The sequence below is a fragment of the Schistocerca gregaria genome, chromosome X, assembly GCF_023897955.1.
Source record: "Schistocerca gregaria isolate iqSchGreg1 chromosome X, iqSchGreg1.2, whole genome shotgun sequence".
In the NCBI taxonomy this organism is placed as follows: domain Eukaryota; kingdom Metazoa; phylum Arthropoda; class Insecta; order Orthoptera; family Acrididae; genus Schistocerca; species Schistocerca gregaria.
In genome coordinates this window covers 798,951,782-798,978,941 of record NC_064931.1, presented here as the reverse complement: position 1 = coordinate 798,978,941, position 27,160 = coordinate 798,951,782, and the positions used below count along the sequence as shown (strand labels likewise).

The 27,160-nt window shown below is 40.8% G+C and overlaps 2 protein-coding genes across 3 annotated transcripts in view; one reads left to right on the top strand and one right to left on the bottom strand.

The window, feature by feature from the left end:
* LOC126299386 (uncharacterized) overlaps positions 1-21,697 on the bottom strand; it is a 478,915-nt gene extending 457,218 nt beyond the window's left edge. For both annotated transcript variants that reach the window (XM_049991253.1, XM_049991254.1), the window contains exon 1: positions 21,197-21,697. In XM_049991253.1, the coding sequence (XP_049847210.1) occupies positions 21,197-21,685 (489 nt within the window). In that variant the 5' untranslated portion in view covers positions 21,686-21,697. The remainder of the gene's footprint in view (positions 1-21,196) is intronic.
* Positions 21,674-27,160, top strand: part of LOC126299387 (malonyl-CoA decarboxylase, mitochondrial-like) — a 97,550-nt gene continuing 92,063 nt past the window's right edge. Inside the window, exons 1-2 of the mRNA XM_049991255.1 lie at positions 21,674-21,703; positions 22,149-22,416. Of these exons, the coding sequence (XP_049847212.1) occupies positions 22,168-22,416 (249 nt within the window). The 5' untranslated portion in view covers positions 21,674-21,703; positions 22,149-22,167. The remainder of the gene's footprint in view (positions 21,704-22,148; positions 22,417-27,160) is intronic.

Below are 27,160 nucleotides of genomic sequence, written 5' to 3'. Positions count from 1 at the left end.
ACATCGAATCTCATTTGCTTCCAGACAATTAAACAAATCAGATTGTAATTATACTACTACTGAGAAGCAGCTTTGTGCTTTGGTTTTTGGTATAACACATAACAGATGTTTCTTAACAGGAAGAGAATTTAAAGTTATTACAGATTATGCCGCACTTAAATGGTTATTGGGCTTAAAGGATCCAAGTTCCAGATTAACAAGATGGGCATTAAGACTGAGTGAGTAGCAATTTAAGGTTATTCACCGACCTGGTAAACAAAATGTGCATGCTGATGCAATGAGTCGAAAAGTCAATGTTTGTGTCAAAATGAGTCGAGAAGAAGAGTTAAAGACAGCTCAAGAAGAAGATCCACAATGGAAATTGTCGAAAAATGACCAACGTTTTGTCGAAATAGATGGATTATTGTACAAAATCACTAGTAAAGGAAACCGCCTGGTTATTCCAGAAAACACGAAAGAGCAAATCATGAGAGAACAACACGATTCTTTATTATCAGGACATTGTGGTAAAAAAGCAACAAACATTAAAATAGCTTAAATGTTTTGGCGGCCGAGCCGCAAAGCTGACGTTTTCGGGTTTGTTTCACAATGTGATTCTCGTAACAGACGGAATAATTAAGGAAAAAGTAGCGCACCATTGCAAGAGCTGCCAAAGACAAGTGAACCATTTGAACGGTGGGAGATGAACCGCCATGGGTGGGAAAAGGACACTATAATTTTAATGCGCAGGAGAACTATGAATGTGTGCAACGTAACTGGCGAGCAGTTGTGCATGCTTGACTTGCAATGGATGGACTCCGGCCTCTGCAAGGGCGCTGGTCACCGGACTCGTCCTAAACACTCCCGTTGCTAGTCTAACGCCACCGTGGTGCACTGAGTCAAGTAAACGCAATGCTGAGGGCGCCGCCGAACCATAAACCAGACGCCCACAGTCAAAGCGGGATTGAACAAGGACTCTGTATAGCTGCAGCAGCGTAGAGCGATCTGCACCCCAGTTGGTGTTGCTCAGACAGTGGAGGGCATTGAGGTGCTGCCAGCACTTCTACTTAAGCTGACGAAGGTGAGGAAGCCAAGTCAATCGGGCGTCGAAAACCAGTCCTAAGAATCGATAAGTCTCCACTACAGTGAGGGGATCATCAGTAAGGCAAAGTTCTGGTTCCGGATGAACGGTCCGACGCCGACTGACGTGCATAACACACGACTTTGCCGCCGAACACTGAAAGCCGTGGGCTAGAGCCCATGACTGCAGCTTGTGGATGGTTCCCTGTAGGGGCCGCTCAGCAGCACCGGTACTGGTGGAGCAGTACGAAATTCAGAAGTCGTCTGCATGCAGAGAGGTTAAGACGGACGGCCCTACAGCTGCTGCTAGACCGTTAATGGCCACTACAAATATAGATACTCTCAATACAGAGCCCTGCAGGACCCCATTCTCCTGGATATGGGGGGAACTATGGGTGGCACCAACTTCGACACGGAAAGTACAAAGCGACAGGAAATTTTGGATAAAAATCGGGAGCGGGCCTCTGACACCCCACTCGTATAATGTGGCAAGGATATGATGTCGCCAGGTCGTGTCATACAATTTTCATTAATCAAAAAAGACGGCAACAAGGTGTTGGCGTCTGGAAAAGGCTGTTTGTATGGCAAACTCGAGGGACACAAGATTATCAGTGGCAGAGCGACACAGGCGGAAGTTGCCCTGGCACAGAGACAGTAGGCCACGTGGCTCCATGACCCAAACCAACTGCCGACACACCATATATTCCAGTAGCTTACAAAGAACGTTAGTGAGGCTGATGGGTCGATAGTTATCCATATCAAGCGGGTTTTTGCTGGGTTTGAGCACTGGTATGATGATGCTCTCCAGCCAGAGGTTCAAATGGTTCAAATAGCTCTGAGCACTATGAGACTTAACATCTGAGGTCATCAGCCCCCTAGACTTAGAACTACTTAAACCTAACTAACCTAAGGACATCACACACATCCATGCCCGAGGCAGGATTCGAACCTGCGGCTGTAGCGATCACTCGGTTCCAGACTGAAGCGTATAGAACCGCTCGGCCACAGCGGCCGGTTCCCGCCAGTGCGATGGAAAAACGCCATAGCACCAGATCCAGTTGAAGATCACGAGGAGATGTCGCGTGTAGTCAGATGAGAGATGTTTAATCATCTGACTGTGGTTCTGATCGGGCCCAGGAGCTGTGTCGGGGCAATGTGCAAGAGCACTCCGTAAATGGGGCGTTACAGGGCTCGCTGTGGCGTTTAGTAAACGAGAGGACTTTCCCTTCCACCCGCCATTTGAGAGTGCGAAAGGCGGGGGGATAACACTCTGATGCAGAGGCGCGAGCTCAGTGCTCAGCAAAGTGCTCGACAATCGCGTTTGCGTCAGTAGATAACACGCCATTTATGTTAAGACCCGTTGGGGTCTGGTACCCAAAAACTCGTTTGATCTTTGCCCAGACTTGGGAAAGTGACGTATGGCACACAACGATCGACACGTAGCTCTCCCAACGCTCTTGTTTCCGCCTTTTGATAAGCTGGCGAATGTGGGCATGGAGCTGATTAAAGGCTATGAGGTGCTCCAAAGAAGGGCGCTGCTTATGCCATTGTAGAGTTCGACGACGCTCATTAATTGCCTCAGCGACTACCGGAGACCAAGAAGGGACCGTCTTTCGCCAGGGGCACCCTAGAGAGCGAGGGATCGCGTTTCCCGCAGCAGAAACGATCGTTGTAGTTACCTGCTCAACCACGACATCAATGTTACCATGTGGGGGAGATTAAACGGTGACAGCGGAGTTGAAAGTTTCCCAGTCTGCCTTGTTTAAAGCCTACCTGGGTAGGCGTCCATGGGCCTGATACTGGTGCAGTGACAGAAAGATGGGGAAGTGGTCACTATCACACAGGTCGTGATGTGCTCTACAGTGGATAGCAATAGCTCAGGGGTTGTGATCGCAGCCAGTGGGTAAAGCGCAGCACAGTGGCGAATCAGGGACTGATGCAACGCATTATTCCCAATAAAACACTGGATTTACTGGCCATTGACGTGCTTGATAACCCTCCCTCAGGTTGTGTCAGAGTAAAATATGTACTGCTTCCTGTAAACGTATTCTTGAAATATGTTAAACTACACGACATGAAGAGAGACACTAGTGCAGTCATTAAAAATAAACTGTAAAAGGACTATTTTCCAAAGGTAGGGAAGCCTAGGGCCTCATTGTCAGAAAATGGGTCGTAATTTGTGTCAAGATTATGGGAAGATTTCATGACTGGGGCAGGTGTAAAACATGTGCGGACATCAGTTGGACATCTGGCTGGAAATCCGGCTGAACGCTACATGGGGGAGTTAGGCGGGCTAGCAAGAACATATTGCAACCACAAGCAATCGAAGTGGGCCGAGTATATACAAGCGTTTGATGACGTAATGAATAGCACCGAGAGTTGTGCAACTGGGTTTACACAGCATGGGGTGATGATACATGACAAACCGGCGAACCTGCTGATGCAGGTAGTGGATTTACCTCCAGAAGGGCAATTTTCAGACCAGGAAACTGAAGTGAGAGTAAAACTGCACATGTAAAAGAAGGCGAGAGAGAGGCTGAAACAGCATGATGGAAGGTACAAGATTGTGCAGTACAAAACGGGGCACATAGTACTCGTCAAAACCCAGAAGAAATTCAGTAAAGTGGACAGAGAAATTAAGAACCTGTTTGAATTGTACCATGGGCCCTTTGTGATTATGCAGTGTCTGCATCCGAAGGTGTATCGGCTAATATACCCAGTTTCAGGGAAGCGCCTGGGCCTTAGGTATCTTACTGAACTGAGACTGTATGTTCAGATGTGAACAGTGGTCGGAATCCTGACAGTGTTCACTGTAGAATCACCTTGTCTGTAAGTACTCAGTGGATAAATTTTGGGGGCTTTGTTTATGAATATATTTGTATGTTTACGTATTTATTTTGGGGGTAAATTATGGTTCAAATGGCTCTGAGCACTATGGGACTCGACATCTGTGGTCATCAGTCCCCTAGAACTTAGAACTACTTAAACCTAACTAACCTAACGACATCACACACATCCATTCCCGAGGCAGGATTCGAACCTGTGACCGTAGCGGTCATGGGGTTCCAGACTGACGCGCCTAGAACCGCACGGCCACACCGGCCGGCGGGGGTAAATTATGTTTTAATTAATCTAGTCGATTAATTCTTGGTGCATGGGGGTGGCATTGAAGTTTGCAATTATGTGTGAATTAATTCTTGATATGCAGAGATCGCACAGAATTTAATTCTTATTTACGCGTAAATTTAATGCTTTTATTGAAACGTAAATTTGCTCGGTTTTGTGGCATGTTTTGTGTAATCAACTGACGCCTGATTGATTAGCTGAACTGAAGGACATAGTTCAGGCCTAGATCTGTTACCCGAAGTGTGCTGTGTTGTGGTGTGGTCAGTGTTTTTTCTTCACATGAAGACACTGCAGAAAACGGCAATCACATATCTTGTTCTCGGCACCGCGACTGCAGTTGTCTTTCTTTCTGCTGAAGGGCTCTCAGGTGTATATAGTTTTGTTCTACCAAGGGTGTGACTGAGTAGGCTCACTTTTTGGGGGACGTGTTAGTTATTCGGGCCGCAGTAGCTCGTGGAGACGGTGTTTCTTGGTCAGAACTGGGTCTGGCTGGCATGCTGCAAGGGACATCACGGCAATGCTGGCTCCACGGAGCTTGCTGTATCTGCGAGAACAATTGATTCTGTGAGATGTTCCTTTCGTGTGCAATCTTGAGTGAGTAAAATAGTGTAGTGCTTCAAGAGTAAAATAATCCATAAGCAAACTACGGACTATAGACTCAACGATAGGCCCAATGTTGCCAGGGAAAACTGAACGTTGTATTTTGTTCACGATTACTGTTACCAGAGTGTTACATTCCATGTGATTTCTTGTAATTTTTATATTATTTTGTTTGTGTAATTGTTTGTCACACTATCACATATACACTACTGACCATTAAAATTGCCACACCACGAAGATGACGTGCTACAGACGAAGAATTTAACCGACAGAAAGAAGATGCTGTGATATGCAAATGATTAGCTTTTCAGAGCATTCACACAAGGTTGGCGCCGGTGGCGACACCTACAACGTGCTGACATGAGGAACGTTTCCAACGAATTTCTCATGCACAAACAGCAGTTGACCAATTTGCCTGGTGAAACGTTCTTGTGATGCGTCGTGCAAGGAGGAGAAATGCGTACCATCACGTTTCCTACTCAGATAAAGGTCGGATTGTAACCTATTGAGATTGTAGTTTATAGTATCGCGACATTGCTGCTCGCGTCGGTAAAGATCCTATGACTGTTAGCAGAATATGGAATCGGTGGGTTTAGGATGGTAATACGGGACGCCGTGCTGGATCCCAACGGCCTCGTATCACTAGCTGTCGAAATGACAGGCATCTTATCCGCATGGCTGTAACGGATCGTGCAGCCACGTGTCGATCCCTGAGTCAACAGATGGGTACGTTTGCAAGACAACCATCTGCACGAACAGTTCGACGACGTTCAGCATGAAAAATCAGCTTGGAGACCATGGCTGCGGTTACCCTTGACGCTGCATCACAGACAGGAGCGCATGCGATGGTGTAATCAACGAAAAACCTGGTGCACGAATGGCTAAACGTCATTTTTTCGGATGGATCCAGGTTCTGTTTACGGCATCATGATGGTTGCATCCGTGTTTGGCGACATCGCGCTGAACGCACATTGGAAGCGTGTATTCGTCATCGCCATACTGGCGTATCACCCGGCGTGATGGTATGGGGTGCCATTGGTTACACTTCTCGGTCACCTCTTGTACGCATTGACGGCACTTTGAGCAGTGGACGTTACATTTCAGATGTGTTACGACCTGTGGCTCTACCCTTCATTCGATCCCTGCGAAACCCTATATTTCAGCAGGATAATGCACGACCGCATGTTGCTGCTCCTATACGGGCCTTTCTGGATACAGAAAATGTTCGACTGCTGCCCTGTCCAGCACATTCTCCAGATCTCTCACCAATTTAAAACGTCTGGTCAATGGTGGCCGAGCAACTGGCTCGTCACAATACGCCAGTCACTACTCTTTATGAACTGTGGTATCGTGTTGAAGCTGCACGGGCAGCTGTACCTGTACATGCCATCCAAGCTGTGCTTGACTCAATGCCCAGGCGTATCAAGGCCGTTATTACGGCCAAAGGAGGTTGTCCTGGGTGCTAATTTCTCAGGATGTATGCACCCAAATTGGATGAAAATGTAATCACATGTCAGTTCTAGTATAATATATTTGTCCGATGAATACCCGTTTATCATCTACATTCCTTCTTGGCGTAGCAATTTTAATGGCCAGTAGTGTATTTAGTGGCACTCTACGTACGTAATTGTAAAACATTAATTGTGGGCAAACTACTGCAGCTACATATTTGTGTAATATATTGGTTTTGATAAGAATTTGAGCGCTCATATAATGGAGCAAACAGAATTAAGATTGAACTCCTAAGTAAAAAGGTATGCAAAGAAGTAGTGATCAATGGAAAACAGTTACGTAATGTAGCCTAGCGAATTTCGGATCGAGGGTATTTAAGCGGACCTGACGCAAAGCTCAAAGGGGAAGCAGAGCTGTCCCGCCTTTGCCTATGCATGACCTTTGTTGCTCGACGCGACACTTTGGTGATGCTTTTTGCGGTTCCAGAAGTGTAGAACTTAGCCAAATTTTGCATGTGTTCGTGCAAACGGCAGATAGAACTTTTCACAACGAATCCGGACTTAGGATATTTTCGATGTGGTGCACAGTAGAGACGTGTTTTTCATGCGTTGTGTGTTTTGGTGATTGTTTTTGCATGTAAATGGAACTTTGCTGCAAAATCGTAGCTGTGTGACTCTTGTTTCCCTTCGAGCGCCTCTTAGGTATTCGCAGTAGTGTCGAGTGAACTTTAGACCATCCGGACTAGTTCATGTTTTAGCGAACTGTTCTATTTGCTAAATATCAATCGATGTTCTTCAGCATTGTATTAAAATTTACAGCAGGTTCAGTATCGCTATTGGGGGCTCGAGCAGCAATTAAAAAGGCATGTAACTGTTTGGAAGATACCACCACTGACCTGTGTTTATTCATGAATAAACGCGTGTGAATTTTAATTGACACACGCATTCGATTCGTCATTTGACATCAGCCTCCTAGACTGTACCCTGGTTAGCATTTGTACTTGTCGATCAGCAGCGTCGTGAATATTTTATTTAAGCACTTTAACAAGCGTTAAGCGCACGCGTCTGGCGGCAGAAAGGGAAGGATATTATCCCCGAGTTACACGATGAGAGCCAGAGAGCAGAAGCATTTGCAGCCCTATTCCATTCCGACAACTGTCGCAAGTTCGCGCAGGTCAAGGCATGGATGGGGTTCGCATTTTTGCCGGTTTCAGGCAACAGTTGCGGTACATGCATTCACGTGCCATGCACTCGAAGAAAGCGTGTATCGTTCCCTTTGCTTACTTATGTAGAATTTGTATCTTACAACCAACATCAGCAGTGAAAACTTGCAACTAGTGTAAAAACTTGCTACGGTCACGTTTAATGCTTGCTTTGGCTACGATATTCACAGCAGAGCACTCAGAATACTCCTGAAAGGTCACTGGCTGTCGGAGAATGCGTGGCGGGGATTCACAGAACAACAAAGCAACCCTAAACTCGGTCGCCATCATTCGTGACTCCAAGACTTACCTTAGGGGGAAAAAAGGATAGGTATACACTCGCACTCGCGCGCGTGCGCGCGCGCGCGCGCACACACACACACACACACACACGCACACACACACACATACCAGTAGTGTTGTGGTCAACAACTCTGCTGAGACTTTTCACAGACCCAACTATCTATGTTGGAAATTTTAATAATGGGAACCACGATTAAGGATATTAGGATAATGATATAAATGGCAACATCTTAGAATATTGGTTGTCCTTGAGTAATCTGTATCTGTTTTAAAGGAACATTCCAATTAGGCAGATGGGTGAAGAACACAACACCAGACCTATGCTTTATCACAACAAAATGCTAATGGAAATGAACTGGCAAACAGGAAAATAATAGACACTTTTCCACACAGACAACTTAACCTCATTCTGATCACGGCATCCAGATATAGCTTGCAAGTTCAACTGGTAAAGCTCACTGGAATGTCAAAAAAGTGACCTGGCAACAATTCATTGATAAACTTGATGAGATTGTTGAATTCATTCCCGTGCAAATGAAGAACTATGATAGGTTTACAACATCTGTCAAAGAGGTAGCCAAAAGACCAATATTCAGAGGATACAGGGAACACGTATCCCAGGATGGTCTGATTAGTGTGATGATCTATACAAAGAATATCAACTGACACATTCAAATGAAGCAACAGAGGAACTACTTCAAGGTTCAAATGACTACAGAAAAAGAAAATGGCAAGAAGCTGCAGAGAGTCTCACTTTCACCCACTTGAGTCATCCATCTGCACTGGGTGCAGATTCTCAGCTAGTGTGATGCCAACAAAACATCAGCTCAAACAAAGTCACAGCACACTCACTGCAGAATGCTAAAGCAACTATGGACAAAAATAGCCCTAGACTTATGAGGCCACAGTGATGACTCTAACACTCTCAGCCAGCTCCTCATACAGAGCTCTCGCATGAGTTCACAACTGATGAGCTGGAGAAAGATTTGGAAAGTGTGCATATGAACAAAGCACCTGATTTTGATGAAATGTATCCACAGTTCCTGAATAATGTGGGCCCGAGCACTAAGTAATGGTTGCTACAACTACATAACATGATTCTGATTACCAGAAACCTGACAACAAATTTTAGGGCTGAAAACGTAATAGGTGCCAAGAACATAGAAAAGATGGCAATGAAGAATCACACTACAGATCTACATCACTGCTTAGTGTAGTTTATGAATCACTTTACAGACCTGCATCACTGCTTAGAGTAGTTTATAAACTACTAAAATGAATTCAATCACTAACCGACAAAGAAACTCCACTCCAACAATCCAGTTTTCAAAAGAATCACAGTTTTTGTGATTATGTATTGATATTAATATCGTTTACTGAAGCAGATTACCAATATAAAATAAAGACTGCAGTAGCATTTGTTGATCTTACAGCCACATTTGATATCATACGGTGCCATGCGCTGCTACTTAAATTTGCTGAAATCATATCATGCAAAATACTAATTAATCTAATTGATAGCATACTTAATAACAGGTGATTCCAAGCACTCATTGGAGAAAAAGGTAGTAGATGGTGAAGGCTGAATTATGAGCTACTGCAGGACTTGGTGCTATCACCAATCCTTTTTAATCTTTATACTGTCGATATGACACACACTAAAGCTAAAAAGATTCAGTTTACTGATGATCTAGCATTACCTTATCGAGCAGGAAACACTGAAAACTGTAAAGGAGCTTTGGATACAGATTAACACATAATTGGTGATTACTTCAAGCACCACAGATTGAAGCCCAATCCATCTAAACTACAGGTAAATGCTTATCACCTTAATAACCATGAGGTGAATCACTAATTAAATGTGGTCTTCAAAAATGTTTCTCTGGAACATAAACCACAACCAAAATTTTTGGGGGTCACTTTGGACTGGACACTTCCTTTTAAGAATCACATAGAATACACAACAACAAAAGTGAAGAGCAGAGTTGATATTATTAGAAAACTATCTGGGTCAGGATGGAGTGCAAACAAAGATACTGTTTGTATTGCTAGATTGACATTGGTTTACTCAACAGAAAATTAGTGATCTTGAGTACAGAAAACCAGTGCATATGCACACAACACTGGTGTCAAAGTAAAGCAAGAAATGAGAATAATTAGTTGCACCACTAAGTCAACATCACTTTCACACCTGCCTGTATTATGTAATATTGCAGCACCATCAATTAGACAAAAAGCAGCAGTAAAGAGTGTTTCAAAAGTGTACTACTCATCGGAAGTCACTTCTGCATAATCACCTAAAAAAATATACCTGCCTGCAGACTTAAATCCAGAAGCCACCCTGGACAATGCAGCAAGAACTTGTATATGATGCATGCCAAGAATGGAAATAAGTCTGGCAGAAGTTTCCTCCAGCAATTTCTTGTCTTATTACTGAGGCTACTAAATGTGCGAATGGATTTGGTCTTCCCGGAAAATTATGGAAGACTCCGAATTGATTCTGTACAGAGCACGGAAGGCGTGGTAGATGTTTTTATGTATGGGGGTTCAAAGATGCCCCAGTGTGTGACTGTGGCATTGATGTGTAAACTATGGGGCACCTTACTGAAGAGTATTTCCTGGTCGACTCAATGAACTGATTCCTGACACTCTGTGGACTGGTTAAGAGACCTAGATTCTCAATTACAAGACATTTGTGTGTTTCTTTATATTATGCACTTTCATGTATATTAAACCATTTATGTACAAAGCCCTTAAATAAGAAGGTAAAATGACCGTGTAAACTTTACAAATGACTATAACTACTACTCATCATTTTCATTTCCTGTTCCACATGCAAATGGAGCAAGAGAACAACAACTGTCTATATGCCTCCATATGAGGCCTAATTACATTGTTTTCATGGTCCTTTCATGAAAAAAGCACAGCAAAAATGTTCCAGCAAACATAGGTCTGCTAAAGGGCCATTTGTGAATGTGTGGTCACAAGCTACCACTGACTTATTGTTCTAGCAATGACAGATGTGATTCAAATGTTAACTATATGATTAAATACCATCTAATTGGGCTCAAATTTTACCCATGGCCTACCTAAACAAGAAATACAATGCTATTTGTTGGTGAATAATGTCACCAGCCACAAATACTTTTAGAGTGCTTCATTTCAATGCCATAAGTTTTGGGCTACCATGCTCATCTTCAGATGGCTAACATTTCCAATTACACTGATGGTTTGGTCAGGAGCATGTTGTCTCATTTGTGGCTGGTTGCATTATTCGAACTGTGAAATGATTTGGGTGAAGGTCACGGTTAAAGCAGGCTCAGACATGGTAATTGGATGTCTCTATAGGCCCCCTGGCTCAGCAGCTGTTGTGGCTCAGCACCTGAAGAATAATTTGGAAAATATTTCGAGTAGATTTCCCCACCATGTTATAGTTCTGGGTGGAGATTTTAATTTGCCGGATATAGACTGGGAGACTCAAACGTTCATAACGGGTGGCAGGGACAAAGAATCCAGTGAAATATTTTTAAGTGCTTTATCTGAAAACTACCTTGAGCAGTTAAACAGAAAACCGACTCGTGGCGATAATATATTAGACCTTCTGGTGACAAACAGACCCGAACTATTTGAATCAGTTAATGCAGAACAGGGAATCAGCGATCATAAAGCGGTTACTGCGTCGATGATTTCAGCCGTAAATAGAAATATTAAAAAAGGTAGGAAGATTTTTCTGTTTAGCAAAAGTGACAAAAAGCAGATTACAGAGTACCTGACGGCTCAACACAAAAGTTTTGTCTCAAGTGCAGATAGTGTTGAGGATCAGTGGACAAAGTTCAAAACCATGGTACAATATGCGTTAGATGAGTATGTGCCAAGCAAGATCGTAAGAGATGGAAAAGAGCCACCGTGGTACAACAACCGAGTTAGAAAACTGCTGCGGAAGCAAAGGGAACTTCACAGCAAATATAAACATAGCCAAAGCCTTGCAGACAAACAAAAATTACGCGAAGCGAAATGTAGTGTGAGGAGGGCTATGCGAGAGGCTTTCAATGAATTCGAAAGTAACGTTCTATGTACTGACTTGGCAGAAAATCCTAAGAAATTTTGGTCCTATGTCAAAGCGGTAGGTGGATCAAAACAAAATGTCCAGACACTCTGTGACCAAAATGGTACTGAAACAGAGGATGACAGACTAAAGGCCGAATTACTAAATGTCTTCTTCCAAAGCTGTTTCACAGAGGAAGACTGCACTGTGCTTCCTTCTCTAGACTGTCGCACAGTTGACAAAATGGTAGATATCGAAGTAGACGACAGAGGGATAGAGAAACAATTAAAATCGCTCAAAAGAGGAAAGGCCGCTGGTCCTGATGGGATACCAGTTCGATTTTACACAGAGTACGCGAAGGAACTTGCCCCCCTTCTTGCAGCGGTGTACCGTAGGTCTCTAGAAGAGCGAAGCGTTCCAAAGGATTGGAAAAGGGCACAGGTCATCCCCGTTCTCAAGAAGGGACGTCGAACAGATGTGCAGAACTATAGACCTATATCTCTAACGTCGATCAGTTGTAGAATTTTGGAACACGTATTATGTTCGAGTATAATGTCTTTTCTGGAGACTAGAAATCTACTCTGTAGGAATCAGCATGGGTTTCGAAAAAGACGATCGTGTGAAACCCAGCTCGCGCTATTCGTCCACGAGACTCAGAGGGCCTTAGACACGGGTTCACAGGTAGATGCCGTGTTTCTTGACTTCCGCAAGGCGTTTGACACAGTTCCCCATAGTCGTTTAATGAACAAAGTAAGAGCATACGGACTATCAGATCAATTGTGTGATTGGATTGAGGAGTTCCTAGATAACAGAATGCAGCACGTCATTCTCAATGGAGAGAAGTCTTCCGAAGTAAGAGTGATTTCAGGTGTGCCGCAGGGGAGTGTCATAGGACCGTTGCTATTCACAATATACATAAATGACCTGGTGGATGACATCGGAAGTTCACTGAGGCTTTTTGCAGATGATGCTGTGGTGTATCGAGAGGTTGCAACAATGGAAAATTGTACTGAAATGCAGGAGGATCTGCAGCGAATTGACGCATGGTGCACGGAATGGCAATTGAATCTCAATGTAGTGAAGTGTAATGTGATGCGAATACATAGAAAGATAGGTCCCTTATCATTTAGCTACAAAATAGCAGGTCAGCAACTGGAAGCAGTTAATTCCATAAATTATCTGGGAGTACGCATTAGGAGTGATTTAAAATGGAATGATCATATAAAGTTGATCGTCGGTATAGCAGATGCCAGACTGAGATTCATTGGAAGAATCCTAAGGAAATGCAATCCGACAACAAAGGAAGTAGGTTACAGTACGCTTGTTCGCCCAATGCTTGAATACTGCTCAGCAGTGTGCGATCCGCACCAGGTAGGGTTGATAGAAGAGATAGAGAAGATCCAACGGAGAGCAGCGCGCTTCGTTACAGGATCATTTAGTAATTGCGAAAGCGTTACGGAGATGATAGATAAACTCCAGTGGAAGACTCTGCAGGAGAGACGCTCAGTAGCTCGGTACGGGCTTTTGTTGAAGTTTCGAGAACATACCTTCACCGAAGAGTCAAGCAGTATATTGCTCCCTCCTACGTATATCTCGCGAAGAGACCATGAGGATAAAATCAGAGAGATTAGAGCCCACACAGAAGCATACCGACAATCCTTTTTTCCACGTACAATACGAGACTGGAATAGAAGGGAGAACCGATAGAGGTACTCAGGGTACCCTCCGCCACACACCGTCAGGTGGCTTGCGGAGTACGGATGTAGATGTAGATAGATGTAGATTCATCAACAATCATTAATGCCTGTGGAGTTCACTAGATCCAGTGGAGATAAAATAACAATACAAATGGTTCAAATGGCTCTGAGCACTATGGGACTTAACATCTGTGGTCATCAGTCCCCTAGAACTTAGAACTACTTAAACCTAACTAACTTAAGGACATCACACACACACCCACGCCCGAGGCAGGATTCGAACCTGCGACTGCAGTGGTCACACGGTACCAGACTGAAGCACCTAGAACCGCACGGTAACAATACAACACTACTTCAGATGTTACAAATTACTGTACACTTGAAACTCTTTGCTTCACATGCTGTCCTTGCAATAATAGACTTGTATCTACACAGAGTTACAATTTTTTTCAAAACCTGGGATCATCTCGTAATGCTTGACAAGACTACAATTTCTGACTCCAGATCTTCAGTCATATAAACAGTGTTGTTTTACACTTAACTTTTGCGCTGTAGCCGACGGAATAATCCAGAATTAAGGTCATGTGATCTTGGTGGCTAAAGTACACGGTCTGCCGGACCTTCTAATCTTGGATGATATTGGTGTATTAACAGTTATGAAAAGGATAGATTGCCACTCACTGTAACGATGACATGTTGAGTTGCAGACAGGCGCAATGAAAAGACTGGTACACTGAGCTTATGACCAAGCTTTCTTCAGAAAAGAAAGCAACACACACAGATTCACAGAAGAAGGCTTTAGCGAAAAGCTCAGTGTGCAGCAGTCTTTTCATAGTGCCTGTTTGCAATTCAACATGTGATCTTTACAGTGAGCAGTAATCTATGTTTTTCATACTTGTTGATATTCCAACCTGGAGTTTTGATAAAATAAAATTTACATGAATGCTATGCAGAGGACAAGTTGCTGTGAATAGAGTAGCATAATCAAGAACATAAAACAGAACTTTACTTAATTTTTCCAGGAACTCCCCAGCACAATAAAAGTTATGAGCATGAGGAAATTCTTCAGTTTAGAAACTGTGAGGATTCAGAATGAGATTTTCACTCTGCAGCGGAGTGTGCACTGATATGAAACTTCCTGGCAGATTAAAACTGTGTGCCCGACCGAGACTCCAACTCAGGTCTCGAGTTCAAGTCTCGGTCGGGCACGCAGTTTTAATCTGCCAGGAAACATCCCCCAGGCTGTGGCTAAGCCATGTCTCTGCAGTATCCTTCCTTTAAGGAGTGCTGGTTCTGCAAGGCTCGCAGGAGAGCTTCTGTAAAGTTTGGAAGGTAGAAGACGAGATACTGGCAGAAGTAAAGCTGTGAGTACCAGGCGTGAGTCATGCTTCAGTAACTCAGATGGTAGAGCACTTGCCCGTGAAAGGCAGAGGTCCCGAGTTCGAGTCTCGGTCGGGCACACAGTTTTAATCTGCCAGGAAGTTTCACCGTGAGGATTGTTGCTAAGATTTTCTAAATGCTTGCAGTAGCTTACTGAAAATGGGTGCAGCATAATACTGCACACCTTCCTGCACAAGAGTCAAGGAAGTGGGATCTAAATGCAGATTGGATTCCTGCCTAGTATTAACTGAGTGATGACTGCTAGTTCTCAGCAATAAGCTCATATTGTTCACAAGAAATGGCACCAATATATATATATATATATATATATATATATATATATATATATATATATATATATATATATATATATATATATATATATATATATATATATAGTGTCCAATGTCAGAATTCTCAAACACCTGAGCAAGAGGTTCATGAACTTACACCAACAAGTCACTCAAACTGCTTGCTACATGGTCATGTGTGTGTGTTTTTTCTTTCCCTTCTGAAGAAGGCTTTGGACAAAAGCTCGGTGTGCAACAGATTTTTCGCTGTGCCTGTGTGCAAGTGAATGTGTCACCTTTACGGTGAGTAATAATCTACCCTTTTTATAATTGTTGACATTCCAATCTGGACTTTCTATTGGTGTGTTAATATCATTGTACATCAGCAGCAAATTGTGCTGATGCCTCACCAAGCATCTACCACATTCCCCAACCGTAGGCCATGGGTAAAATTTGAACTCTATTAGAAAGAGGCTTAATTGAAAATTTTATATTTCGAATACATTTGTACTAACTAGTACAATATTTCATACTGAAGTCAGTGGCAGCTCATAACCACACATTCACAGTTATCTTGCACACAGCTTGTTTGCAGACCCACATTTAGTATTTGTGCTTCAGGTAAGTTATTGAAAATGAATGCAGCAAAATACTGCATGACCTTGTGCACAAGAGTCAAGGACTTGTGATCCAAATGCACACTGGATTTTTGCCTAGTATTAACAGAGTGAAAGCTGCCAATTCTTGGGAATAAGCTCATGTTGTTAACAACAAATGATACCAAAGGAAATAGATATAAAGAGCCTAATGTCAGAATTCTCAATCTCCAGAACAAGGGTCAACAAGTTGCCCAAACTGCCCACTTCTGTGCCAAATATAACATTTGTGAATCGAAGAGTTAACTTGAATATAACGCCAAATGTCATGAGCAAATAAAAATAAGTAAAGTAGATTATTTTTCATGTTGGACCAATATTGGAGTTTTATCTGCATAAGATTAATGTAAATTTTACTTGTCTGCTGTCAATTTCATGTACTGAGATGAGGAGCTATTAATATCAATGGGGGCTACTCAGGGAAGAAGGTAGAGCTGGCGGAGGCTGCAAGTAAGATGCAGCTGGACATTTTAGCTGTTAGTGACATTCGGGTAAGGGGTGAGAAAGAAGAGGAAGTGGGAGAATACAAGGTCTACCTGTCAGGAGTCAAAGCAGGAATAGCACAATGGGGTGTAGGGCTTTACATCAGGAAAGAAATGGAACCCAGCATAGTTGCAATAAGGCATGTAAACGAACGACTGATCTGGATAGATTTGACAGTGTCTAGCAAGAAAATTAGGATTGTGTCAGTATATTCGCATTGTGAAGGGACAGATCAAGATAAGATGGATAGTTTTTATGAGGCACTCAGTGATGTAGTTGTTAGAGTAAAGAACAAGGACAGTGTTCTGATCATGGGGGATTTTAATGCCAGGATTGCAAACCGAACAGAAGGGTATGAAAAGGTTATGGGTAAATTTGGAGAGGATATGGAAGCCAACAGGAACAGGAAACAACTCCTGGATTTCTGTGCCAGTATTGGCTTAGTAATCACAAACTCCTTTTTTAAACATAAGAACATTCACCGGTATAGTTGGGAAGGCAGGGGAACCAGATCTGTCATTGACTACATAATAACAGATCAGGAATTCAGGAAGGCTGTGAAGGACACACGTGTATTCAGGGGATTCTTTGGTGACACTGATCATTATTTAATCTGCAGTGAAATTGGGATTGTGAGACCGAAAGTGCAGGAGGTCAGGTCCATATGTAGGAGGATAAGAGTGGAGAAAATTCAGGATAAGGAAATTAGGCACAAGTACATGTCAGTGATCTCAGAAAGGTACCAGTTAGTTGAATGTAGTCAATTACAGTCACTGGAAAAGGAATGGACAAGGTACAGGGACACAGTACTAGAAGTGGCTAAAGAATGTCTTGGAACAATAGTGTGTAAAAGTAGGATGAAGCAAATAGCATGGTGGAATGACACAGTCAAGGAAGCCTGTAAAAGGAAAAAGAAGGCGTATCAAAAATGGCTCCTACTAGAACTCATGTAGACAGAGAAAGTTATGTTGAAGAAAGAAACATAGCCAAACAGATAATTGCAGCATCCAAGAAGAAATCTTGGGAAGACTTTGCAAACAGGATGGAGACTATGGGTCAAGCTGCTGGAAAACTGTTCTGGAGTGTAATTAGCAAGCTTCAAAAGGGAGGTAAGAAGGAACTGACAAGTATTTTGGGCAGGTCAGGAAAACTGCTTTTGAATCCTGTGGATGCCTTGGGCAGATGGAGGGAATATTTTGAAGAGTTGCTCAATGTAGGTGAAAATACGATCAGTAATGTTTCAGATTGCGAGGTAGAATGGGATAGGAATGATGATGGAAATAGGATCACATTTGAGGAAGTGGAGAAAATGGTCAATAGATTGATATGCAATAAAGCAGCTGGGGTGGATGAAGTTAAGTCAGAAATCATCAAATACAGTGAAATGGCAGATCTTAAATGGCTACACAGGATAATTGAGATGGCCTGGGAGTCGGGACAGGTTCCATCAGACTGGACAAAAGCAGTAATCACACCAATCTTTAAACATGGAAACAGAAAAGATTGTAACAACTACAGAGGTATCTCTTTAATCAGCGTTGTGGGTAAAATCTTCTCAGGTATTGTTGAAAGGAAGGTGCGAGTATTAGTTGAGGACCAATTGGATGAAAATCAGTGTGGGTTTAGGCCTCTTAGAGGTTGTCAGGACCAGATCTTTAGCTTACGGCAAGTAATGGAGAAGTGTTATGAGGGGAACAGGGAATTGTATCTATGCTTTATAGATCTAGAAAAGGCATATGACCGGGTTCCTAGGAGGAAGTTATTGTCTGTCTTACGAGATTATGGAATAGGAGGCAAACTTTTGCAAGCAATTAAAGGTCTTTAGATGGATAGTCGGCCAGCAGTTAGAGTTGACGGTAAATTGAGTTCATGGTTCAGAGTAGTTTCAGGGGTAAGACAAGGCTGCAACCTGTCTCCACTATTGTTCATATTATTTATGGATCATATGTTGAAGACAATAGACTGGCGGGGTGAGATTAAGATACGTGAACACAAAATAAGCAGTCTTGCATGTGCGGATGACTTAGTTGTCATGGCAGATTCAATTGAAAGTTTGCAAAGTAATATTTCAGAGCTAGATCAGAAATGTAAGGACTATGGTATGAAGATTAGCATCTCCAAAATGAAAGTAATGTCAGTGGGAAAGAAATATAAACGGATTGAGTGCCAAATAGGAGGAACAAAGTTAGAACAGGTGGACGGTTTCAAGTACTTAGGATGCATATTCTCACAGGATGGCAACATAGTGAAAGAACTGGAAGCAAGGATGTAGTAAAGCCAATGCAATGAGTGCTCAGCTACGATCTACTCTCTTCTGCAAGAAGGAAGTCAGTACCAAGACTAAGTTATCTAGAATGAGATTTTCACTCTGCAGCAGAGTGTGCGCTGATATGAAACTTCCTGGCAGATTAAAACTGTGTGCCCGACCGAGACTCGAACTCGGGACCTTTGCCTTTCGCGGGCAAGTGCTTGCCCGAGTTCGAGTCTCGGTCGGGCACACAGTTTTAATCTGCCAGGAAGTTTCACTAAGTTATCTGTTCACCATTCAATCTTTCAACAAACTTTGTTGTATGGGAGCGAAAGCTGGGTGGATTCAGGTTACCTTATCAACAAGGTTGAGGTAACAGATATGAAAGTAGCTACGATGATTGCAGGTACTAGTAGATGGGAACAATGGCAGGAGGGTGTCCACAATGAGGAAATCAAAGAAAAACTGGGAATGAACTCTATAGATGTAGCAGTCAGGGCGAACAGGCTTAGATGGTGGGGTCATGTTACACGCATGGGAGAAGCAAGGTTACCCAAGAGACTCATGGGTTCAACAGTAGAGGTTAGGAGGAGTCGGGGCAGACCAAGGAGAAGGTACCTGGATTCGGTTAAGAATGATTTTGAAGTAATAGGTTTAACATGAGAAGAGGCACCAATGTTAGCACTGAATAGGGGAACATGGAGGAATTTTGTAGGGGGGCTATGCTCCAGACTGAATGCTGAAAGGCATAATCAGTCTTAAATGATTGATGATGATGATGATGATGACTTATTCCACAACCATGGCAATATGCACTTCAGTTAGGTCCTACGAGTCTAGACATTTAAAATATTTTCACCTGTGTCACTTTTTTCTGTTAATTATGATATGATCTCTATAATACATAGTTCCAGTAATTCCTTTGATAAGGATCAATCTTATGAGAGGATTTATCCCAACCAGAAACACATCTAGTTTGCAGAAAAAGCCTATCTTGGGTACTTGTGAGTTAAGGCATTATGAGTAGAATCATGTAGCACATTCTTCAAGCCTTTTTCTTTCAACTAAAAAAAAAAAATGACACTGCCCTGCATTTACATGAGACTATATTGCTTACAAATGAGTACCTTTTAACATGAACTAAGAGACTACAAAAAAATAAACATGTTCATAGTCACAGTACAAGAAGTAACTGTAATACTAAAATGATTCAGTCCAGAACAATATTGTATCAAACGTTTTTCATATTAGTTAAATTATTCAATAGCCTATCTAATAATTTACAGCAGTAGGAAAATAAAAAGTCTTTTATAGGTAAATTTCTGACATTTCTAATGGAACACTGCTTCTACTCAGTAAAACATTTTCTCAATTATGAAACATAAAATGTTTAAATTATTTCTTTTAAATTGAAATTTGAACTGTTGGAAATTAATACTACTGAAACTGGGTTGTTAATAACTAGTAATTTATGACTGATGCATTGTATGTCTTCAACTTCTCCCTATGTCCTACACACCTTTCTGTATGGCATCTGTAGGATATAACTACTGTAATGAATGTCATGTCTCTCTCTATTTTTGGGAATTGAGTGATCCTATGTCCAATGAACTAACAATGTATGCAACATATCAGTCTGGACCGATAAACAATGATGATAACTTGTGGAGTGCAGATGTAAATGTGCAACCAGCAGGAAAACCTGTCATTGTAGTTCAAAAGTAACAGAAGGGGAACATCAGTGGTGCTGTAGTGTGCATGAGTCCTGTTGATATGCTTGGGTGGTACATTTGGTTGAGGCAACTGCTTGCAATACACAGGAGGTCCAGATAATGATTTTACCGGAAATGAACTTATAGCTCCATATAATGGAAGACTCTTACTAAAGTACAGGTTATTTGATTTTTAGATTTCAGTATACATTTTAAAATTACATAGAGAGAATAGATAATCTGTTGCAGACAGTGAATGTTGCTAACTGTACAGTCCAAACTGAATCACACTCACAGCTGACATGCACATTCAAACTGATGTACTATGCATTTTTTTCTCTACAGTCAAATAGGTAATTACTCTGGTGTAGCTCTGTACATGTACAAGGGATTTATCTGCATGAGGAACATGTAATCAGTGTTGAACATAAGCAGCTTTTTCTGGACTTTCCCTGGTGAGCATCCTAATTAGATCCTAGGTGAGTGAGAGAAACTACAGAAAACCTAACTCATGTTATGTTAGTTACGATTTGAATTGTAGTGAAAATTTATCTATAACAGCACAGCATTTTGTTTCTGCACTATCCTGTTTGGTATCATTTGTAGTTCTACTCCGTCACATGTATGCATCATCTGACTGAGTAACTGGCAACAAATAGAGGGAACATTAAGAGTGCAGCAAAATATTCAATAACATGCAGAATGTGCCAAAAGAAATTTCTATGGTGTAGTATAGATAACACATAAGTTTATCAATATATTTAGAACTGTTGAATGAGTACAATGCAGTTTTAACTCATGCATTAGAGGTTCTGTGCTATGCAACGTTTTTTGTGTTTCGTACATGTACACTGTTGTCATTCTAGGATAAAACAATGTTACTTCCAAAATGCTAATCACAAAAAAGTAAAAGGTGCATTTAGTTTTAAAATCGCGCTTCATACCTTCAACAAAGGAACTTTTCCATCACTGTCTCGAATGTTAACGCTTGCTTTGTTATTTACGAGAAAGTACACAACATTTGCATGACCTCTTGCTGCAGCCAAATGCAATGCTGTTCTGTTTGAACGGTCACGGATGTCAATGTCTGTTTTTTTAACTGCTGCTTTGACTTTCTCCAGGTTTCCTTGCCATGTTACCTTATGCAATTTTGTAAGGCTTTTGTCCTTTCCGTTTATATCTACACTATATCCGCATGCATGCTCTATTGTTGTAGACGCTTCTTCTGTGGGCCTGGAAACCGGTTGTTTGGCGTATTGGTCACCGGTACTGAAGCCGATATTAGAAGGTGCGTAATCTTTTCTTTCATCTTTTTTGCCTTTAACAAACTTCAACACTTTCTTCATCATACGGTCAAACTTGTCAAGTTCGGAGATGCGCAGGTAACATACTACACTGCCCACAAAGAAAATCAATACTCCCCTAAACCTCATCTCGCAAATACGACCACCGTAAGTGTTCCTGCTTTTGCATTGGTGCAAAAAGATAGCTTGGTGCATGACAGCATTGTCAGAAACAATTACTTTTAAAATAACTGTAGAGAAATGTATTGTTTCTTTCCGTGACAGTTTCGTTTGTTTACAAACAAAGCCATGTGACTCCTGGCTCGAAGCGTAGATTATTAAGCACTTATCTTGTATAATCTGATATTGTAAGTTCCATTCCACCTCCACCTCAATTATGTAGTGATACTTTACTGTACATTCAAACTTGTGTGTATTATCAGATCCTCATATAAAAGTATCAGAGTTTTCCGCTTAGGATACGTGACATGAATTGCGCAAAGAAACTTATTTTAAGCAGAAAGGTTATGTTACTATTTGAAATACGTGCACCTAAACTTGAGTACGAAATAACTGGTGCCTGTTTCAGACCACATTTTCGGTATTTCCACAGAGAGAACAGATTAAATCGAATGGCGGATGATGAAGATGGAAATACCGTGAAATATAGTGGTCTGCGAGCTATGAAAATCACGAGTGGGGCAACGGATGATACAAAACGTAGAAATATCGAAGACAGTGACGACCCGGATTCATTTTTTTCTATTACAGAAGGTTTATCGAAACTACCGAGCACAGAAGAGGACGAATATCGTGTGAAAGCGTTGCTTAATGAAATTTTAACTTTGCGTAACACCAATATCAGTAGCTGGATTATTGAGGTAAATAAAGTTTTGCTAACGCGTCTACTGTTTTTTGCTCTCATCACCATTATAGTTTTAATGTTCATAGTGCAGTAGTGGAGAATACACCTGTGTGTGTTAATGTAACATAAAGGAATTGTCATCATATAAATTATAATTTGCAGTGTAGGTGGAATTGTAAATGTATACTGACGTATCCATTATCTCTCAAAACAGTGATCAAAGAATGACAAAATAAATAAACACAATGAAAATTAATAACTCAAATTACATACACATGGAATATATTACTAAATTTTACGAGGATAGAATAGGTGGTCGCCTGTGGCCTTTCTAAAGGTATTAGCCAGGCATTTGGCTGAAGTGATTTAGAAAAACCGCAACTTAAATCAGTATAGCCGCAGAACAACCCCCCCCCCCCCCCCCCCAATGTGAAGTCAGTTTATTAAGAGCTGGACCATCTCATTTGATTGGTAGAAATTCTACAATGTTCTCTTGACCACACACAATTTGCACAAGATAAATTCTCGTAAAGTCATTACATTGTGATCTTTTGTTGCAATATGACAATAGTGTAGTAGTCGTATCCTTTCGTTTTCAACTCGTTCACAGAGTCCTCTAAGGAATCTATAATTGTGTAGTATGCATTACTTACGAAGTAGGAGTCCTACATTTGAACTGCCTTTTTAAATAAATGTAATTTAGTACTATTTTTCATCTTATTGGGCAATTAATTGTACAGTTTAATTCCCTGATAAAAATATAGTATTGAGTTTTTTTTCCTTGTTTTCATTGGTACTTGTAAAATCCGAACTGGCTCTTGTTTCATGATTATGTATAGAACTATTAGTGAAATATGTACCAGGGTCTCCCCTGATATTCACAACAGATTGGTACTAGATGTACTACGCACTTGGTGCAGTAAGGATACTCAGTTTTTTTTTTGTTTTTTTTTTTAAAGGATGAGGAGTTCTTTACAGCGAGCCAAAATACTAATTTCAATTATTATTATTGTAGCTGTATACAGCAGTTTGAAAGCAGTGTCCACATTTAGTGCCTTTTGATCCACAGAAATGAATCCCTTTGCTTAAGAAGTGAGCGTACTCAGGTATCTTATGTCACCACAAAACATCATCTGTAACAGACTGATGTTAGAACCGCAAGAGAATAAAATGCTGATGACATTCTTTTTGCCAGTATGTGCTTGTGTTCATTATATGTCAGTTGACACCCAGTCACCACCTGTTAAAACTAAATTATGTAATCTGCGGATAGGTTTATCATGGATTGATTGATTTTTATTTGGACCCATTTGATTACATTATATATAAAATGTATACTTGCAATATAGAACACGTCAACTTAATTTCATATTATAAAATATTTAACCTACATCTTACAATACAAAACCTGAAAGTGGTAGTAACGGCTGTAACATTGCATACATTTTCCCCTTGATTAATATGTAGGTCTTAAAATTTTTAATACCTTGTTTAACTACAGAGCAGGCATACAAAAACATATTATGCATACATTATATTCAACTGATTATAGTACATACATACAGATATTAACATTATTCATTCTTTACAACCAAGTAGGGTAGAACAGTGGTTTGCACACTGGACTCGCAATTGAGAGGACAGTTTATTCAAACCCATGTCTAGCCACCCTGATTTAGGTTTTCTGTGATATCCCTAAATCATGTAAGGCAAGTGCTGGGATGGTTCCTTCGAAAGGGTACAGCCACTTTCCTTTGCCATCCTTCCTTAATCTGTGCTTTTGCTCTGTTGCTAATGACCTCATTGCCAACAGGATGTTAAACACTAATCTCCTCCTCCATTCTTTACATGTATACTGCACTGTCAAATTCTCCTTCCACATATTTCATCTATATGTAATGCAACAGACTTGTTTTCTCTGTAGGGTTGAACAGCATGTTGTTTGCTTTCTTTATGTTCAGTCTTGGTTTATTACAGAATGTCGAACTGTCAACATCCTTGAGGTTTTAATTTCTCTTACCTGTTAGGAGTTGACTCTGATGTTGTTGTTATCATCAAAGAGAACTTTGTACCCATGCATTGTACTGTTTGGAATGACATTGCTATATATTAAGAACAGTATTACACTCAGTACACTACTCGGAGGCGTATGTATGTTTCTTCTCTGACAATTGTTTCATACTGAATATTTATCATCAGCAGATGTGAACTATGTCTACTTTTGTATCCTATTTTCTAAGTAAGACTCGAATCACTTAGTTACTATTACTCTTACACCTAGTGGTTCTAGTTTTAGCAGTATTTTATGGGCAGCAGTGTAAAAAGTGTTGGACTAATCTAAGAATATGTCTGTAACACAGTCATCCATATGAAGAGCTTCAAATACCATTTTTAAGATCTTTGCGATGGCCAATATTGCATTTCTCGCACTTTAGAAACCAAACTATACTTTATTAAGACAGTTGTATTTATTCATGTAACTTGTTAGTCTGTCTTTAAAGATCTATTCAATTAAATTTTGGAACATTGACAGTAGTGGAACTGGTCTGTAGTTTTCTGTACTCTCCGCATTACATTTCTTTAGTAAGGGCACAACTCGTGCATGGTTTTGGCACCCTGGAAAATATCTGAACTAAAGGACTCATTTAGTATGTTTGTTAATGACATGTGTATGCTGTTTATGCATGCCATCAGAATAGACTGGAACCTTATCAGATAAATGAGTGACGCCATACTAGTCCCCAAGATGCAACACAAGATGACGACCAGTAACCTTAAACATTAGCGGAGTATGAAAATGTAAACATCAAGTTCACAATTGCATAAATTATTTATAATAAAAGCTAACAGGTGTATTGCAGGAAGTAGGGGTTGCGGTGGAAACAAACTGAAGTTTAACACACCAATCACAAAATCATATTGATAGTATAAATTACAAAACACAGTGACAACATAAAAACAATAGTTTCCGGAAAAAAAAGATGGACAGCAAAAGCAAAGAAAATATAACAGATATTGAAAACATTGTTCTAGCAATAGACACCAACTCAAAAGATCAATACCAAAACAAAAATCTAAATCAAACTGCACTAAGAAGGGAAAAAAAAAGAAAGCCATGACTGATACACATAGTGAATAATTGCGAAAATTAACAAAAGGTGGTACCGACAATGTCAGTTTAGCTGTATAGCTCAATTTGATACACCAATACCAATACAAAAATCCTAAACAGAGTCACATTAAAAAAAGGCAGAAGACATGAGAGACGGTAATATTTTTAGGAAAGGAGGCCACTCACCGGCTTTGCGTTATCGAGAGGAATACACACACACACATTTTCAATGTAGGTGCGCTATAGTGTGTGTGTGTGTGTGTGTGTGTGTGTGTGTGTGAGAGAGAGAGAGAGAGAGAGAGAGAGAGAGAGAGAGAGAGAGAGAGAGAGAGATCAGTCAACCTTTCCACAGTATCACAGCACCAAAACTTGCTCATATAATTAGAACTGAAAACCTAACATCATCAAATAGGTTAACAAGCTCCATGATCCTAACACTAAAAATCCAAGAGAATTACCAACAACTAACGCACAAACAAAAATTTCATAAAAAGTAACACTGACACTTATTTCGATATACAAAAAACGTACACTTTTGCATTGAACATACATACCACAATAAAGAAGTAACAGCATAAAATCATAAAAAGTCAACTGATACATAAATCTAACAGTCTAGCGATAACAAAAACAGCATGTCATAAACACAATCTCTCAAATATAAAGTATAGATTTTTCAAACTGGGAGTGTGTCTGGATACAACACCATGCATAGTCCAACCGACAATGCCATATATATTGGTCCATCTGTGAGATGCAGCAACTTCAGTCAGTTTCATACCTTGTCCATGAATGTACCACGTCATGTACATGGCTAGTCAACTGAACAACTGTAGGACTTCATCGTGCTCAACATGTTGTCCTGCATTGTAATATTCAGGGACCTACTCATGAACTTCACTGTCACATGAATACTAGCAAAACACGAAATGTAAAATTGAAATGGTAAACGACATACCGCAGTAATAATTCCAAACTCAGAAATGAATCTAATAACTCACATTTGTCAACTTCAAAATAACTCTTTAACAAATTCTCACAAACTCTCTATAATAATAATAATAATAATAATGATAATAATAATAATGATAAACATCATCATCACCACAAAAGAACTCAGTGAGTCCAATTTTACTAACAACACTCACAAACAATTTGGAAACACAAACATTCCACATAAGAGTGCGCCACCACATAGCCAAACATGCCTTCTTCAAATGTGATGCATTTCAAAGATGCCATGCCACCATGACTCATACAAAATAACATGACACAGTTACATCGTGGTTCAAAGCAGATGATAGGTATTGAATGCTCTGGTTGACCCACCTCATCTTCCTGCCCTGTTGTCTTCTAATCCTGTGCTACTTTCTAAATGTTTTATATTATTCTTATGATGTAGCTGACATGTTCTACAGGGTTGTACTGAATGGGCGGAGGATGAATAAATAAATAAATGCATGCTGATGTTATTTTTTAATTTCTTTATTGTCTTCCAGATTTTAAGCACTCTTGTGGGAAACATCATCATTGAGCTTGCTATACAATTCATTGTGTGTACTAGATGTTTTATGAAGAATTTGCTTGCAGCTTTTCTGCAATATCAGAGAAATAATCATTTATGAAATTTGCCAATTTGTGAGGATTT